The following is an 18,486-nucleotide window of genomic DNA, read 5'->3' as shown; positions in this document are numbered from 1 at the left end:
GTTGCCAAATTTTTCCTGAAACCCCCCCCCCCCACATTGTTACCTGATCCCAAATGGGGTTGTGACCCACAGTTTAAGAAGCTAGGATCTAGACAGATGATGTGGAAATTGATGTCTCTGACCAAGATTTGAGTGACCTAAATCATGTGCTGGGAAGACCTTCATATTACTGTAGGCCACACGTGTCTTTGTGTTAATCAAGATTATCTGAGTTGATTGCTACCCCTTAGGAACACTTCCTCTTCCAAAAGCACATATAAATTGTGACCATCCCCCCACCCTCCCATTAGAGGTCTTTGGTCTAAGAGACAGCCAAATAACAAATCTTTTAATTAATAACCTGCTGGCCTTATTAATTAAATTACTAAATTACCCAGAAAAAGTAACCCTTACTACACACACCTTTTCTTCTTGCAATTACTCCTCTACTAAATACATCTTCTTATCTCCCCTTGAAATTAACCCCCTACTGTACACACTTTTCTTCGCTTGAAATTACTCCCTACCATACACATCCTTCTACCCTTAAACTTACCCTCTCCTACACACACAACACCTTTTTTTGCCTTGAAACTGCTCCTACCCACATAGTACCACCACCTCCCCACCAAGCTCACAAGTGGTCAGTGGTCTTCCTGCTTTTGCTTGAGGTGCTTGTGAGTAGGATCAGCCATTTCCCGAGTTAGTGTATTCTTCTTTTAGATAGCTGGAATAGGAAGCTTATTGTTAACTCAAATTCAAAATAGCCCGTGCTATTTCCTTTTTTTTTTTTTGGTGGGGCAATGAGGGTTAAGTGACTTGCCCAGGGTCACAGAGCTAGTAAGTGTCAGGTGTCTGAGGCCAGATTTGAATGCAGGTCCTCCTGAATCCAGGGCCAGTGCTCTATCCACTGTGCCATCTAGCTGCCCCCACTATACATTTTTTATGAAAGCTCTATAACTGTATCAAAGTTATCTCTGATGAAAATGTTTAAAAGGAAATAGCAAAGGGGCAGCTAGGTGGCGCAGTGGATAAAGCACCGGCCTTGGATTCAGGAGTACCTGCATTCAAATCTGGCCTCAGACACTTAACATTTACTAGCTGTGTGACCTTGGGAAAGTCACTTAACCCTCATTACCTGACCTCCCCCCCCCAAAAAAAATGTATAGTGATGAGAGAGTTGGTATAGCCATCAATCGTTTTTCTTCTCATTGATACTTTATTTTGTTCCTAATACCATCTGCAGTATTTGCCACTGTTTTAAAAAAGAGGTCCCTGCTTTTTAAATTGTGCATATCAGTGGTTCTTAATCTGAGGTCCACAGGTCTCCCCAAGGGGTCCATGGATAGATGTCAGGGAGTCCATGAACTTGGATGGGGAAAGTATTTGATGATGCAGTATAATTGGTTTCCTTTGTAGTTGTGAGTGGTTTGCCATTTCCTTCTCCAGCTCATTTTACAAATGAGGAAACTGAGGCAAACAGGGTTAAGTGATTTGCCAGTGTCTGAGGCCAGATTGGAACTTGGGTCTTTCTGACTATTGACTTTGCCACCTAACTGCTCTTTTGTAATTATATGTATTTTATTTTATGCATTCACAAAAATTATTCTGAGAAGGGGTCCACAAACTTCACATTAGATTATGAACTGCTTGGGGCAACTAGGTGGCACAGTGGATAGAGCACCGGCCTTGGAGTCAGGAGGACCTGAGTTCACATCTGATCTCAGACACTTAACACTCACTAGCTATGTGACCCTGGGCAAGTCACTTAACCCCAATTGCCCAAAAAAAAGGGGGAAAAAAGATTATGAACTCCTTGAGGCCAGTAAGTCTTTTGCCTGTCTTTGTATCCCAGTGCCTTGTACAGTGTCTTGTACATAAAGGATTAATAAGTGCTTATTGACTGACTGATCGACTGACCAACTCATCATTTTGCCAAAGGGATCTACTAGCCAGAAAAGATCTCCTTTCTCTCTATTAAATCAGGTCAAACTGCACTTGCTGGCTTGATTTTAGTGCCTACTTGCCTGCTGGGTAGATCTCTAAGAAGTGTGAGAAACGTCAGCCTCACATTGACTTCTTGAGTGGGACCAGTGCCAGAGGTCTGGAGCAGCTCTTTGCTCCTCTGTCTGGCTGATTGACAAGCTGGGTTAGAAGAGAGCAGGGAAGAAAAGGAATCATCACAACAACTGGTTATGTAGGGGTTGAACATATTGGAAAGTGAAGTTTGTTATGGGTTTTTTGAGTCCAGAGATGCCGGTGAAACCAGCCCCTCCCGTATACCCTAGATCAATTATTTGTGAATGGGAATATAATTCTCTCTGTAGTGTAGTGTAGGGAAAAGAGCAAAGAGTGGCTTCTCACCACAGGACAGACACTGTATGGGGACTCTTGTGGACCTGTTTCATCTGTAAAATGAAGATACCAGTACTCACATTGCTTACCTCACAAAATGAAGAAAGAGCTTTGTAAATGATAAAGCAAGTAAGCATTAGTTGCTGTTGTATCATATGAGCATGTTAAGGATTTCTTACCTCTTATACTTAAGTAGCTTTTTGGATATTGGAAGGGATATAAAATATTAGCTAGGGAGTTTGACTTGGTTTCCAGACCTGCCTTTCCATTTTACTGGTTTACCTAATCTTTGTTCCTGTTTCCTTTGTGACGATTAAAAATGTGTAAGACAGTTTCTGGGTAGTTTTAATTATTTTATTAATAAGGCCAGCACGTTATTAATCAATGATGGCCATCTTTGACCAAAGACCCCAAAATGGCAGAGGACTCACAGTTCATATGCCTTTCTGACTGTGGCTAGCTGATCCATCAAATAGCAGTCAAATCTAATTGGTTGTCATGATTGCAGGTGGGCTATATCAAAAAGAAGGGTCACTTGGATTTGGAAAGTATGTCTATATAAGGTTATTAATTCAAAGAATATAGACCCTCCTCAAGCTGAGCAGAGCACAGTATCTTCTACCTGGATGTGGTCTGGTGCAAGAAAGTTAGTCCAAATATTATTAGTAAAGTCCTTCAGAAAAAACCTGAAGGACTTAGAAAGAAGGGGGGAGTACTTAACCTCCCCAAGAAATCAATTATTAATATTGATTTCTCACACCTTAATCTCTCAAATGGGAATGTCAGTCCCACCTACTTCCCAGAGTGGTTGTGGGAACAAAATGCAATAATTTCATAGATTTTTATAGCTAACTGAGAAATTAGAGGTCAACGCTTCCATTTTATAGATGGGCAAATATCTTAGAGAAATCTTACACAGCTGAGGAGAATATCAATTTAGGTGACAACCAATGTTATGGTTACAGTGTTTTTGCTATAACAGGTCAGGTGGTATTCATCAACATATTAAACAAACATGTTTATTTTCCTCATGTCAGTTGGGTGTATTTTTGATGGATTAGAAAACTTAAAGAACTCCATCCAGCAGGTAACATAGTTTAACCCTGAAAAGTATACTCCCTTAACAACTAGTACACAGAGATGTAGTTTTTAAGTATGGGTTTTTTTAAGTATTTTTTTTTCCTGTCTAATATAGCATTTATCATCATTGAAGCCTGTCATCAGACAGTAGAGTGGTTTACTTGGACAATACCATCTACTTTCTCTCTGTAAAGCTCACTGGTTCAATATGTGATGATTCAGAGAGAAAAAAGGTGCTATTTGGTGAGTGCTACCTAACCAAATGGGGTCTGTAGGACCTGTACTGTAAGGCAGTGTTTGGCTGAGTGCCTGAGACCTAAAGAATGTCATCCTTTTTCAACTCGTACTCTTCATTTCTCCCCACAGGGCTTATTTTTCAATGGGTTATACCATATCCTGTATAAACACACTTGATTATATATCTAGTGAAGGTGAGAAAAAGGATTGTTGCTTTCTGGATCACTACAGTTAAAACTACATCTGCTTTTCTTTTTAACTTAGATCCTCCACCAGTTCAGCTGATAGTTCAGTTTTTGGAACAGGCTTCTAAACCTTCGATTAATGAACAGAACCAAGTTCAACCTCCAGCTGATAACAAGAGAAATCGAATTTTAAAACTTCTTGCTCTTAAAGTTGCTGCACATTTAAAATGGGATTTAGACATACTAGAGAAAAGGTATGCAACTTCAGACTGGATTTATCTAAAGCACTCTTTTGTGGTATTTCTTTTTTCATGGTGTCTTGCACTTAAAGGTGAAAATTTATGTTGATTTCTATTCTTAATTAAATTTGAAATGTCTCAGGGGTATAAGAATACATCTAGATATAGGATATATAAGTGACTTTTAAAATAAAAGATAAGAGACTGATTAAGACTCAATAGTACTGTCAACTGTAGAGTCTTTTATGCCATAAATTTGATAAAATAGTTTGATTGGGAATGTCTTGGCAGCTTTATAGCCGTAGAAAATTTATATGAACTGAAATACTTTTTAAAATGTTAAGAAATTACTTTAATTTTTAGGTGGTAAAAGTGGGTGGTTATTGAATTAGAAGAAATGAATAGGGGCAGCTAGGTGGCACAGTGGATAGAGCACTGGCCCTGGATTCAGGAGGACCTGAGTTCAGACAAATCTGGCCTCAGACACTTAACACTTACTGTGTGACCTTGGGCAAGTCACTCAACCCCAATTGCCTCCCCCCCCCCAAAAAAAAGAAATGAATAATATGGGATTGTTATTTAATTAGTAAAAAATTTGTTATTGGTAAAGTTTATTCCAAAGTTAATACTGCAGTTTTTGTTTGTTTAGAAATAAGAATTTCTTTTTAGGCAGCAAAAAGAAAACTTTTTTTTTTTTTAGTGAGGCAATTGGGGTTAAGTGACTTGCCCAGGGTCACACAGCTAGTAAGTGTTAAGTGTCTGAGGCTAGATTTGAACTCAGGTACTCCTGACTCCAGGGCCGGTGCTCTATCCACTGCGCCATCTAGCTGCCCCAACATTTTTCTTTATTAACAATAAAGGGGGGCAGTGGCTACTTACTAGCTGTGTGACCCTGGGCAAGTCACTTAACCCCCATTGCCCTGCAAAAAACAAACAAACAAACAAAAAAACAATAAAGGGGGCTGCTAGGTGGAGCAGTGGATAAAGCACTGGCCCTGGATTCAGGAGCACCTGAATTCAAATCCGGCCTCAGACACTTGACACTTAACTAGTTGTGTGACTCTGGGCAAGTCACTTAACCCTCACTGCCTTGCAAAAAATCCCGCTAAAACCCAAAAAACAATAAGTAGTTTTAAGGTGAACAATTTTCACAATAGGAAAATAATTTTATGTATATATGTTCAATTTGCTAGGTTAGTCTTTGGTTTAGAGTTGTACTTGGAGTCCTTTGATTTGAATTATATAACATTAAAATGTATTTTTTTTCTTCATGCATCTAATATTTGATAATTTAAGGATTTTTGTTGATTTTGGTATAGGTACTCCAGTTTATATAGATCACATACAGTTCCTCAGTGCTGTAGATCTTCTGTGGATTAAGAAACCGACTCTTGGGGCAGCTAGGTGGTGCAGTGGATAGAGCACCAGCCCTGGAATCAGGAGTACCTGAGTTTAAATCCAGCCTCAGACACTTAACACTTACTAGCTGTGTGACCCTGGGCAAGTCACTTAACCTCAATTGCCTCACTAAAAAAAAAAAAGAAAGAAACCGACTCTTAGAGCAGTACTTGGTACATTGTTGTTGTTATTGAGTAGTTTTTCAGTCGTGTCTGACTCTTTATGACCCCATTTGGGGTGTTCTTGGCAGAGATAATGGAGTGGTTTGCCATTTCTTTTTCCAGCTCACTTTATAGGTGAGGAAACAGAGGCAAACAGGGTTAAGTGACTTGCCTAGGGTCATATGGCTAGTAATTATTTTAGCTCAGATTTGAACTCAGGAAGATGAGTTTTCTTGACTGCACGCCTCGCAGATCCACTTTGCCACTGGAGGAGAGAGTGAGGCTGATAACTTTGCATAGTCCTACTTCACTTAAATCCAGTTCACTGCAAGTCATGATGTCACCTTCCAGATGTCATGGTCTTCTCCTGTGGAAGAAAAAAATACACTGCCTCGTGGCCAATTTTGCCTATCCAAACTTAGATTGATCCTTAGCCAGAAGTCAGTATAGTTCCTTTCCAGGCCTGTATTCAAAGCCTTCTGTCTTGTCACAATCTTTGCTAGTACAATTTTCAGAAACCTCAAATTGTCTCCATGCTATGAATCTTCACAGTTGGACTTTAGTGGAGGATGCATTTAGTAAAAGTATAAAAACTCAACAAATAGAGAATATGCTTTTTTTTCTCTTTTAGCTTGTCTGTTCCAGTTCTGAATATGTTACTAAATGAACTGCTATGTATTAGTAAAGTTCCTCCAGGGACAAAACACGTGGATATGGATCTGGCTACATTACCTCCAACGACTACCATGGCTATACTGCTCTACAATAGATGGTAAGTCCACATTACAGTTGTGCGCTAGGTATCTTTTGATGCAACAAACTCCCCTATGACTTTTAATATTATCTCTTTTGAGTGCTGTAACCACTTTGAAAAGACACTTCCTTTAGTATAGTGGTATTTCCAAAAGATGTGGAGTTCTGTGAAGGCATTCTTTGAGGATCTAATAGCTATACAGATATACATCCCTTTCTGGGTTCTGTAGGAAATTTGACTTACCAAGATATTTTTTTCTTTTTTGCCAAGATGTCTCTGTGACTGCTAGATGTTAGTTTTTAGACCTCTGTAAAAAACAGTTTGTGCTCCCCTATGTAAATGATTTCAGCAATAGTATTCATTGTTCAAAACCTCATATGTTTTATAGTATAAGAAAATCTTAATTGAGTTTTTTTTGGGAAATGTATTTAATTATTTATAACTATTTTAACTTCTGTATTTTTATTTCAGGGCAATTAGAACAATTGTTCAAAGTAGCTTCCCCATCAGACAGATGAAACCTGGACCTCCCCAACTGAGTGTGTAAGTTGGTAATGGTACTTTGATATATTGAAACTACTGTTGGGTTCTATTTGTGTCACAACTTGGATTTCTTGAAGGTTTTTTAAAAACTGACCTTTTTAGAAATTTCTGGTGTCATGCAAAGAAAAATATAATTCTTAATATGCTTTATATAGTTTTATCTCATCTGATCCTCACAATAACCCTATAAGATTAGTAGTTGAATTATTATCCTTATTTTTCAGATCAGGAAACAGTATTATAGAGGCTAAAGATATGCTTAAGGTGGTTCTGTTAGTGATTGGTAAGAGTTGAGACTTGAGCCCAACCTGTCTCTGTAACTCTCTGTCCAGACTGCTTCTCAAATGGTCCAGTATAACATTAACTATTTAAAAATTTGGATTAAGTATTTCTTTCTAGATTATTAGGAGAAGAATAGGGCAAAGAGCCTGAGTTTCTTAAAGTCAGTACAGTTGTTTAAATAGAAAATAGAATATATTCCAGTAGTATAGTTATGTATAAACACCAACAAAATAATTGTTCTTGCTTTAGTAGTGTAGAAAGATATCTTAATAGTTTCTGTAAATAGAACTGTGATGTTAACTTTCAACTTTTTAAAGAAAGATGTGATTCAAAGCTACACAAACACATGCAAACTCACCTACATACATACATGTATATAATTTAACTGTCATATCATGGGATCTCATCTGCCTTTGCCTCCCTTTCTTGCCCCGCACCCCATGTTCAGGTGAGTAGTATCAATAGTTTAGCCAGGGTTGCCTTCTTTTTCCTCAGGGTCTTCAACTTTTTTTTTTTTTTGGTACCCGTGAAGAAAGTCTTTTGGTTCAGATGTTCTTCCCCTCTGTCCTGGATCTGTGCTTTTTGTAAAAATAGTCAATATGAGTGTTAACAAAGTTCTTTTAAACACAGTGTTAATAAGAATTTGGAAGGAAGGCAAATTAAGATAATGGAAAATAAATTTTTTCTGATTCCTTTAGGGATTATTATGCCTGTGCCATATTTACATATACTATTAGAAGTTTCCTGAAATCTGCAATTCTGTGTTATGCTACTGTTTTATACAGAGGTGGTAGGGGTGCAGTGGTAGAGTGCTGGGCATAGAATCAGGAAGATCAGATTTGAACTCAGGTCTTCCTGACATAAGGCCCAGTGCTTAATAAATGCTCATTTACTTTCTTTATTCCATATAACTAAAAATAGATATAGTTAGAAATTAAAGGGTAGCTAGGTGGTGCAGTGGATAGAGCACTGGCCCTGGAGTCAGGAGTACCTGGGCAAGACACCTAACCCCAATTGCCTCACTAAAAAAAAAAAGAAATTAAGCTGTTTTTAGTGTTTCTTATATAATTGATGAAGAGTATCAGAAATTGGTATTTCAATTGTCAGACATTAAAATATGAAAAACAAATAGCACTGTACAGTGATGTCTCATTTGTCTGGCATCTTTAGGGGGTAAAATCTGAGAAGTGAAGTTTCTAAAAAATGTGATATCCCCAGTAAGCACCAAAATGTCAAAACAACAATGACAACAACTAGTTTTTTTTCCCCAGACACTTCCCTGACTTTTCATACATCTCTTTTTTTTTTTTTTTTTAAATTTTTGGGCAGGGCAGTGAGGGTTAAGTGACTTGCCCAGGGTCACACAGCTAGTAAGTGTGTCAAGTGTCTGAGCCCAGATTTGAACTCAGGTCCTCCTGAATCCAGGGCCAGTGCTTTATCCACTACACCACCTAGCTGCCCCTTATACATCTCTTTTGATTTCTCAGGATCAGAATGATAGCATCAGTTATTGTACTTTGCTAGAATATAGTGATCCCCATGTTAAATTATTTTCAAGTTTATTGAAAGTTTAAGGAAGACAGATATATATATGTTTTCCATATATCTGAAGTGTTAACTGTACCGTACAAAGTTATGATTGCTTTGCACCAAAGACATTTTACAAGTGGTACTTTCACTACCTTTTATTTTTATTAACACATATACTTTGGTACGTTATGGGCTGAAGGGAATAGATGGCCAGTCTGAGTCAGGAAGATTTGAGTTCAAGTGTCACCTCTGAAGCATACTGACTTTGTGACCCTTAGCAATTCCCTTACCTTTCACAGACCAAGACAGCTTTGTTTGTTTGTTTGGTGTTTTTTTTGCGGGACAATGAGGGTAAAGTGAGTTGCCCAGGGTCACACAGCTAGTAAGTATCAAGTATCCGAGGCTGGATTTGAACTCAGGTCCTCCTGAATCCAGGGCTGATGCTTTATCCACTGCGCCACATAGCTGCCCCTCTTAGGCAACTCTAAAATGAGAAATTACAGATTTACATTGATTAAAGGTGTTTTTATCATGAGGAGTTTCTTGCTCCAATGAAGTTACATTTCTGAACCCTCTAAATTGCTGTGCTCCAGCCATTTAACATATCAGGTTTAAGAACTGCCTGTTTTCAGATTGAGATGATTTTTATAAAGCAAATATTAAAATATTAATTAAAATGTGGGTATAAAACATTACTATCCTAAAAGTTATACCTCACTCGTAGGGATAGGGCCTGTGCCTGTGATTTCATTTATATAAGGAATTCTCTGTATACCAAGGAGAACCAAGGTTGTAAGGTGGATGTTTGACATCTTTTTTTTGGTGAAGCCATTGTGGTTAAGTGACTTGCCCAAGGTCACATAGCTAGTAAGTGTCAAGTGTCTGAGGCTGGATTTGAACTCAGGTTTTCCTGACTCCAGGGCCAGTGCTCTATTCACTGCACCACCTGGCTGCTCTGACATCTTTTATTTGAATTTTTTCCTGCTAAGTGGCCTAACTTGAGTTATTGACTCCTCTACAGTGTAAATAAAATAGGCTTCCTACTATTATTTTCAAATATTTCCATTTCATTTTACCCTTTTAGTATGAATCAAATGCAGCAAGAGAAGGAGTTAACAGAAAACATTTTGAAAGTGGTAAGTGTTAACATCAACAACTTTAGAAATTTGAAGCATTTTTAAACATCTTAAAAATAATCTACTCAGTATAGTATGATATTAGATGAGTGAAACTTGTAAGTTTCAATGAAGTTTAGTTCTGTTGGATTATGATTGCAGGCTTTTATTAGAATCATACATTTAGAGCTGAGAGAGACCTTAAAAATCATCTAGTCCAACCCAAATCTATCACTCTTTACTGAACTGCACCAGTTTTTACTGATTATTTAAATTATTTGCTTCTGACACTTTTCTACAGATCGTAATTCGAAGAAAACCTAAAATACTTAGAATCCTTGGAACATTAAATAATGGGTTTTTTAAATGCAAAAAAATTTAGATATTTGGTAGTGCTATATAAAAATAATACTTGTGAATCTCAGGAAACAATGTGGAAGCAAAAATTCTCATTTTAAATTAATATTTGTTACTTATGCTGAACAATGCAAATCTTGAAAATAATTTAAGTTATTCTTGCTTCATTATTAAACTTTTCAGAATGTCTATTAAAAGAAAAAGTTTAAATCTCTTTAGAGTTTTAAACTTCTCCATTTTTGTGTTTTTTGCTTACACTGTTTCCTGTACCTTTATAGTTTTCCCTCTTCCTATTCATTCTTTAAGTGCCAGATTAAATTCAACCTCCTCCATTTTGGGTGTATCCTTTTCCTGATTGCTTCTCACCTTATCCCTTGCTAGAAGAAATCTCTCCCTCCTTTCAAATCTCATAATTCTTAATTTTCTCTCTTTCTTTCCTATTCCACTTCATATTATGTTTGTGTTTTAGTGTTCCCAATAAGATTGTAAACTCTTTGAGAGCAGGGAACATGTCCTCCTTTCTGGCATAGAATCTGATGCAGATACATCTTTTAAGCACCTACTTTTAAGCACACATTAACTGTTGTTTAATTACTAATAACTACCTTGTTTTTATTTTAACTTAATTCATTTGAACATTTGTAGCTAAAAGAACAGGCCGCTGATTCTATTCTGGTATTAGAGGCAGCATTGAAGCTAAACAAGGATCTTTATGTCCATACAATGAGAACACTGGATTTACTGGCTATGGAACCTGGTATGGTAAATGGAGAAGCTGAGAGTTTAACATCTGGATTAATAATAAAAACTGAGGAAGTGCAATGCCAGGTACTTATTTAAACTATTTGTTGTTACTGTATTAATAGTTTCAATATAAATACAGAAATCATTTCAGCTTTGTACTTTTAGTTGGAATCTTTTCCTGTTCTTTGCTTGACTAGAGTTTTTGTTTGAACAAGTTTTTGTTTAAAGAATTTGGCTCCCAAATTTTATGATACTTTACTATAAACCTTACATGAAAGACTGTTTTTTTTCCTTTGAATTTATTTTTTCTGATATATTTTCCTGTTTTTAAATAGTGAACAATAGATAGATTAAAATTTTTTTTTTAAATTTTTTTAGTGAGGCAATGGGGGTTAAGTGACTTGCCCAGGGTCACACAGCTAGGAAGTGTTAAGTGTCTGAGGCTGGATTTGAACTCAGGTACTCCTGACTCCAGGGCCAGTGCTCTATCCACTGTGCCACCTAGCTGCCCAATAGATAGATATTTTAAGGTTAGATGACTCGAATATTAAGTTAATGGTGCTAAAAGCCAAAGGACCTGTGACCCCCAAAACAAATTTCTGGCTTTTTAAAGAAATATAAAGCTATCATCCTCAAACTTAGGTCTTTATAGCCTTGACAGCCATGAATTTAGTACTTGATATAGTTCAGTTTGCATTTATGTCTTAATTTGCTCACTAACTTCCAAATTTCTTGATGGTAAAAATAAGCTGCTTTTACAACTTGGTGGTCAACAAATTATTTATTTATTGCTGGTGAAGAAAAACCAGGCCTGCTAAATTTGGCTTTATTTTTGGCAGCCCTATTATTAGTTGTATGGGATTGGTTTCATTTAATTTTTTGTCAGTCAGTAAACACTTAAGTGCCTACTATGTGCTCAATTCTTGGGATACAAAAGGAGGCAAAAGACAGTCCCTGACCTTTGCTGACCATCTAATGGGGAAGAATTCTGTTTCCAAATACCTAGGAAGAGGAAGGTGGAGCTAGATCTGGACAGCTAGAAAGGTACTGAGGGTCAAAGTGATTATAGTGCTTCAGGTAGTAGAGCCTTAACATTATTTCTTTCAGACTGTGAGAGAAGAAAGTCAATCAGGTAATTAAAAGATAGCCCTATGATACTTAATAGCATCTGAAATCGGTGTTGTGGGAAGAGTGTCAGATATCTATTTGACTTGGCTATAGAATATTTTAAAGTGCTATAGATACTTATGATGCTCAGTTTAGGAATAATAGTTCATATGTATGCGTGTCCCTTATGCTTTAAAAGCACTTTAATCACAGCAACCCTGTGAGATAAGTGATATACTTTTATCCCTTTTTACTTTTTTTTTGTGGGGCAATGGGGGTTAAGTGACTTGCCCAGGGTCACACAGCTAGTAAATGTCAAGTGTCTGAGGTCGAATTTGAACTCAGGTACTCCTGAATCCAGGGCCGGTGCTTTATCCACTGCGCCACCGAGCTGCCCCACTTTTTACTATTAAGGAAAGAGTCAGAGGTGTTAGGTGATTTTCACAGGGTCACACACTATATAAAAAATTCCCCGTTCAAATAAATCTGAAGAGGGAAAAGAGAAGAATTGACCTAAGCTTGAATGGACAGACACTTGGGTTGTAGGCCTTTCTAGCCAGTAAGTGTCAGAGCTGGTGTTTGAAATTGTACCTCTCCTGACTTCAAGTGCAGTACTCTTTCTACTACACCACAGTTCCACATGCCAGTAGCTCATTCTAGCCCCTCTACTTCTCAGGCAATATATGGACAAACAAAAATTGTACTGTGTGGGAGACATCTGTGTATAGTTGCAAGCCTCAGGTTGTTCTCTTGTATATTGATTTGTTAATGTTGGAAGTTATACTTTTTGTAAATTCTGATAAAATCTTCTTAATTTGGAAACCCCTAACATAATTCACAATAATTTAGGTATTCCTTCTTCTGTGGGCTGAGACTTTGAGTAAGTGGCTGCTGCTTAGGCAGACAGCCTGGCCCAGAAATATCCATCAGCTATTGTAAGCAGGCTCCCAATTGAAATGGTTCTGCAGTGAGAACAGAGATCTGACCCTGGCTCTAAGAGATAGACAAGCAGATCTTAAATGGCTTTTCTGATCCTTCATGCTTCTAGGCTTCCCTTGACAAATGACTGTTCCTACATGAGTATATGCTATTTCCCCTTATAGAATAAAAGCTCTTCAAGGGCAAGAGCTGTTTCATTTCTGTCTTATGTCCCAGTACCTAAAATGGATCTGTGGTGTAAATAAATTCTTTTAAATTAAAAAAAATTTTTTTTCAAAAAAAGAAAATTATCAAGTACCGTAGAAGTAGGTAGCATGATTTGTTGTGGAAAAAACCCACTAGACTGGGATTTAAGAGACCTGAATTCTAGACCTTATTTTATAAATTATATGTAAGTAGATAACTTTTCTTTCCTTATCTGTAAAATGGAGATAAGACAGTAAGTGAAACCTATTTTGGAAAATGTGGACAAAATTTTTAGAAAAAATGTTATTGGTCAAATAGCTTCAGTAAATTTTGTACCTCTCCTAGCACCTAGTAAAGTATTCTGCATATGGTAAATGCTTAATAAATGTTAGTTGAATTCAATTTAGAACCACTATTTTACAGCATTTTTTGTATTATTATTGTTATTTTTTGGGGGGTGAGGCAGTTGGGGTTAAGTGACTTGCCTAGGGTCACACAGCTAGTAAGTGTTAAGGGTCTGAGTCCAGATTTGAACCCAGGTCCTCCTGAATCCAGGGTCGGTGCTCCATCCATTGCACCACCTAGCTGCCCCTTTTTGTATTATTATTATTATTATTATTTTCTTTTTTTGGTGTATAGCATTTTTTAAAAGCCATTATTTTGCATGGTATGGTGTGGTAGTTAGAGCGTTGGACTTGGAACCTGATTTCAAATTGTACTTTTGTCCTTCAGCATCCATTAAGTACCTCCTATGTGGAGGACAGTGTGCTGGGGAATACGAGAACAGTAAAAAACAGGTCTAAATATGTATAGATAAGCTATACAGGATAAATAGGATATCATTAACAGAAGGAAGGCACTAGAATGAAGAGGGATGGGGAAAGCCTTCCTCTGGAAGCTGGGATTCTAGCTGGAACATGAAGCCAAGGGAGGCTGGGAGGCAGAGAGGGGGGAGGAGTCCATTTCAGGCATGGGGCACAGCCCGAGAAAACTCCTGGAGTGGAGTCTGAGGAGTAGCAGGGGAGCCAGTGCTGCTGCTGGGATGAAAGCAGAGAGGGGGCAGGCGGGGGAGATAAAGGATCTGATCCTGGGGGTGATAGGCAGCCCCTGGGTTTTTACTGAGTTTTTGGATGACATGGTTAGACTTGTACTTTAGGACAATCTCTTTAGTGACTGAACAGATACATGAGAGTAAGGAGAGGTTTGTGGCAGACAGACCTACCCCGCCAGGCTGGCGTAATCATCTAGGTGTGAAGTGCTGGCGTGGTAAGAGAGGAGAGAAGAGGGGTGTTTTTGAGAGATGTTTCAAAGGTGAAATTGATGGGCTATGACAACAGATTGTACATGGATCATATGTGAAGGGGAGGTCAGAAGGAACAAGAAGTTGAGAATGACGTCTAGGTTGGAGCCTGAGAATCTGTGAGGATGGCGATGCCCTAGATAGTAATAGGGAAATTGGGAGTGGGGGAAGGTTGGCTGAAAGATGAGTTCAATTTTGGACTTATTGAATTTCAGATGTCTACTGGGCATCTAGTTAGCGATGTCTGAAAGGCAGTTGGAGATGTGGGTTGGAGGTCAGCAGAGAGTTTTGGGCAGAATAGGTAGATTTTGAGAATTCACAGCATAGAGATACCAGTTTAATCCATGGGAGCTGATGAGATATCCTCCAGAAGTAGTGAAGAAGAAGAGAAGAGGACCCAGGATGGAACCCTCAGGGATGTGACCTAGGGGATGATCCAGCAAAGGAAACCAAGGAAGGTTGGAGGAGAACCTGGAGAGAGCCAGGTCTTGGGACCAGGCGCAAGTCATTTACTCTCTCTGAGCCTCTTGCAACTCCTTAAGATGCAAGTAGATAGAAATTCCCACACTGATGAATTTTTAAGTATTTTCCTTTAACCATTAATTGCTTATGGAAATTAATTTATCATGCTCCTTATTTATGTATGTAATTTATAGAAACATAAAATGCTTTTTACTGGTTATGCTTGAAAAATTAGTTATTAAATGTATTCCATATCTCAGGTGTGTTATGATTTGGGTGCAGTTTACTTCCAACAAGGTTCTACAAATTCAGCTGTCTATGAAAATGCAAGGGAAAAATTTTTCAGGACCAAAGAATTGATTTCAAAGGTAAGTATGCCAGACAGATTTGGAGGGGCGGGTGTGTGAGGTGGGAGTTGTATCATTTATATTCAAGCCAGTATGATGTTTTTCATAACCTGTAGTCTTGAATTGTATTGCAGATATGCAAAATTTTAATTATTTTTTAAAAAATTGTCAATCAGGACTTTGAATCTTGTGTCTTTTGACACTTGAGTTTATTGGATGTGTAATTAACAACTCATCTCTTTTCATTCCTCTGTAGTCATATTCACATAATTTGAATTTTCTTAAACCTGAACTTCCTTGAACCATAACATTTCGCATTGACATAATCATTTAAATTCCTAATCTGCATAGCATTTGATTTAGCTGTTGGGATTCTTTTAATTTTTTTCAAAATGCATTGTTTATTTATAATAATCATTGGTATATCTTTCTTTGCTCTCCTACTTAGAACATTTCCCCCCAAAAAAGTCTTTTGTGCTCTTTTTAGTTTTTAAATCTCCGGATAATTATTCACCCAAGATTTGATTTTTAATGTTCTCCAGTTTGTTGATTTATTCTTTTGAATACATTCTTGGTGTTAACTAAGCTGTCAAGCCTCCTTGGAAGGTAGAGTTTATATCCTCAGACTGAAATTCAAACCCCCAAGAATAGTTTTTGTTGTTTATACTTTCTATGATGATTATTTTTTCATTGCCACTTATTCTGTTAAAACTGAATATCTAGGTTTGATTTTGTTTTCATTTAGAATATGTTGATGCCTAACTGAAAATTACTTCTTATTTTACAGATAGGTTCATTATCTCTTCATTGCTCCATAGATGAGAAGAGATTAGCTGGCTATTGTCAGGCTTGTGATGTTCTTGCCCCTTCTGATAACACATCACAACAGTCAACTCCATATAGTCAAATTCATATCTGTATGAGATCAGGCAACTATCAGGTAAGATATAGTAGGATTACCTTAGATTTGGGGAGGGAGGTTGACTTCATTATTTCTTAAAGCTAATCTTTGTTAAAAGTTTGGTTTCTATAGCCTACATTTTAAAAAAAGATTCAGACTATCAAATGTTCATAATTGAAAAAGTGGAGAGTTGTCATCATGGTCCAAATAGAAGTCACATCCCTAAAATAAGATCTTTTTTAAAGGAAAAAAGTGCAAATGTACATTGAAAAATAACATTAATTATAGATCATGCCAGCCAGATATGGAGGGCATGAGTGTGGGAGGATGTGTGGTTTATATTTAAACCAGTCTAATATTTTTCATAATCTGTATTCTTGCATTTTAAAGCTTCATAATGGAATATATCATGTTAGATGTCAGTAGATATTGTCAAAATAGGATGTTACAGCTCATTCTTATTAACCATTATAAATACTTAGAAAAGTAATCCTACTAAGCATTGTACTGCTGATATCTATTCTGCTTGGCCCCACCTAGCTTTTTACTGGATTGACCATTGTTTTACTCCTTTTATTTTCCAAAAGTTTCAACTCAATCTGTAATATTTTTTCCTTAGACCAGATTTTATAAAGAAATCCATTGACACAATAAAATCTGTGATCTTTCTACCTTTGCTAAAAAACATTTTCTTGTAAATAAAGGATACCGGTTTTTGAGCCTAGGATAAGAATCAGAAAACAGTAATATTATATAACATTTCTCAAACTGGATGATTTACTGATGTGTTATTTTCATGCCCCCAAGTGAGACTTTGGAATCTCCTTTTTTCATCCTTCCCATTCTACTCATTTCTTAAAGAGAATATCATATTCTGTTTTTGATCAGAGATACAAATAACTATCTGCTAATTTTTTTTTATGTTACTTCAGATGTGTACAAAAGAATGTAAGTGGCATTATGTTAGAAAAAAACCCCAAAATTTCTAGAACTTAATGTGGTTCAACAAATATTTACATTTCTGCTTTATGCAAGATGTATTATATTAGATATAAGAAGTGTAAGACAGCTTGTCCTCAAGTAACTGCAGTTTGCTTGATTGATATAACATGAGACAATGAATAACATAGGTAGATAACTGAGATGTAAGTTGGATCTGATAAAATAACATTTATTACAAAGAAAATTGCTGAGAGGGAGACTAATGTTTGTTGCAGCTATGAAAGTAAACATTTTAACTCTACATAATGGCTCAGTGTGTTACTTGGAAGTGGACTTTCTTCTTTCTTTAAGGGCTAGAGTTGCAGTACCTTGCATACAGCAGACACTTAACAGATGTTTCTTGAACTGAATTAACTTTAAGAGGGGGCTTATCTCATGCAAACTCGAGATTGTTTGTGGGCTTAGTGCTCACAGAGCTATTCCTCAAGGGTCATAGAAAGGGTTTTTTGGCAAGTGCTGCTTAGTAGTCAACATCATTGTTCAGGTGAAGAGGACTTGTAGCTCTTGAGTGATAGGGTAGAAGTAAAGTACTACTATGTGATTTTGATCCCATTTTATTCAGTGCTTGGATTGTCTCTTATTCCTGGTGGCCTGAGTCGTTCAGCAAACATTTACTAAGTGCCCGCCAGGGACCAGGGTGAATGCTGGGAATATAAAGACAGTAACAGTAGGTTTTACAGCTTATCCTGCTGATAGGTGTTTCTTGGGGCGGCTGTCTTTGCCACAATCCACCATGCTTTCCCGTTTCCTCCAGGGGAGAGAGACCTCCTGGATAGAGGTCAGGAAACACTAGTATGTTATATTCTCATTTACTAAATTGATTTGTTTTAGAAGAATACAGAGTACTGTGAATTTTACTCCAATAAACACGACAATCCTAACTGTGAAAGAAAATAGTTTAAATAGTTTTGAGGCTCTCAGATCAACCATATTTTTAAATTGGTAAATAAAAGCTATAATACTTGATCGAATGTTCTAATTGATAAACTTCAAATAGAAATTATAACACTCAATCTTATTTTTATGAAGGTCAATTTTCTAGTGTTTCTAATCTAGGGACTGTGGACTGGTTTGTGCCAGAGGTATTATAGGCAAAAGCTAATTTCATCGCAATGTTTTTCTAGTCTATAACTTCCTCTACTTCTGTTGAGAGCCACAATTCTTCCTTCTCCCAGGTTCACATTGTTGAAGTCATCTTTGATTCTTCCTATTCTCCTCATGTGATCAGTTGTCTAGTTGCTGAATTTTGTTGTTATAAGGAACACCAGTTAATCCAACCCATG

The 18,486-nt window shown here is 37.1% G+C and overlaps 1 protein-coding gene across 2 annotated transcripts in view; it reads left to right on the top strand.

Moving 5' to 3' along the window:
- INTS8 (integrator complex subunit 8) overlaps positions 1-18,486 on the top strand; it is a 74,621-nt gene that overhangs the window by 1,678 nt on the left and 54,457 nt on the right. For both annotated transcript variants that reach the window (XM_043978055.1, XM_043978047.1), the window contains exons 2-8: positions 3,916-4,090; positions 6,266-6,406; positions 6,860-6,931; positions 9,828-9,879; positions 10,861-11,043; positions 15,214-15,321; positions 16,088-16,240. In XM_043978055.1, coding sequence (XP_043833990.1) covers positions 3,916-4,090; positions 6,266-6,406; positions 6,860-6,931; positions 9,828-9,879; positions 10,861-11,043; positions 15,214-15,321; positions 16,088-16,240 — 884 coding nt within the window. The remainder of the gene's footprint in view (positions 1-3,915; positions 4,091-6,265; positions 6,407-6,859; positions 6,932-9,827; positions 9,880-10,860; positions 11,044-15,213; positions 15,322-16,087; positions 16,241-18,486) is intronic.

The sequence above is a fragment of the Dromiciops gliroides genome, chromosome 1 (genome assembly GCF_019393635.1).
Source record: "Dromiciops gliroides isolate mDroGli1 chromosome 1, mDroGli1.pri, whole genome shotgun sequence".
In the NCBI taxonomy this organism is placed as follows: Eukaryota; Metazoa; Chordata; class Mammalia; order Microbiotheria; family Microbiotheriidae; genus Dromiciops; species Dromiciops gliroides.
This window is presented reverse-complemented; position numbering and strand designations above follow the sequence as displayed.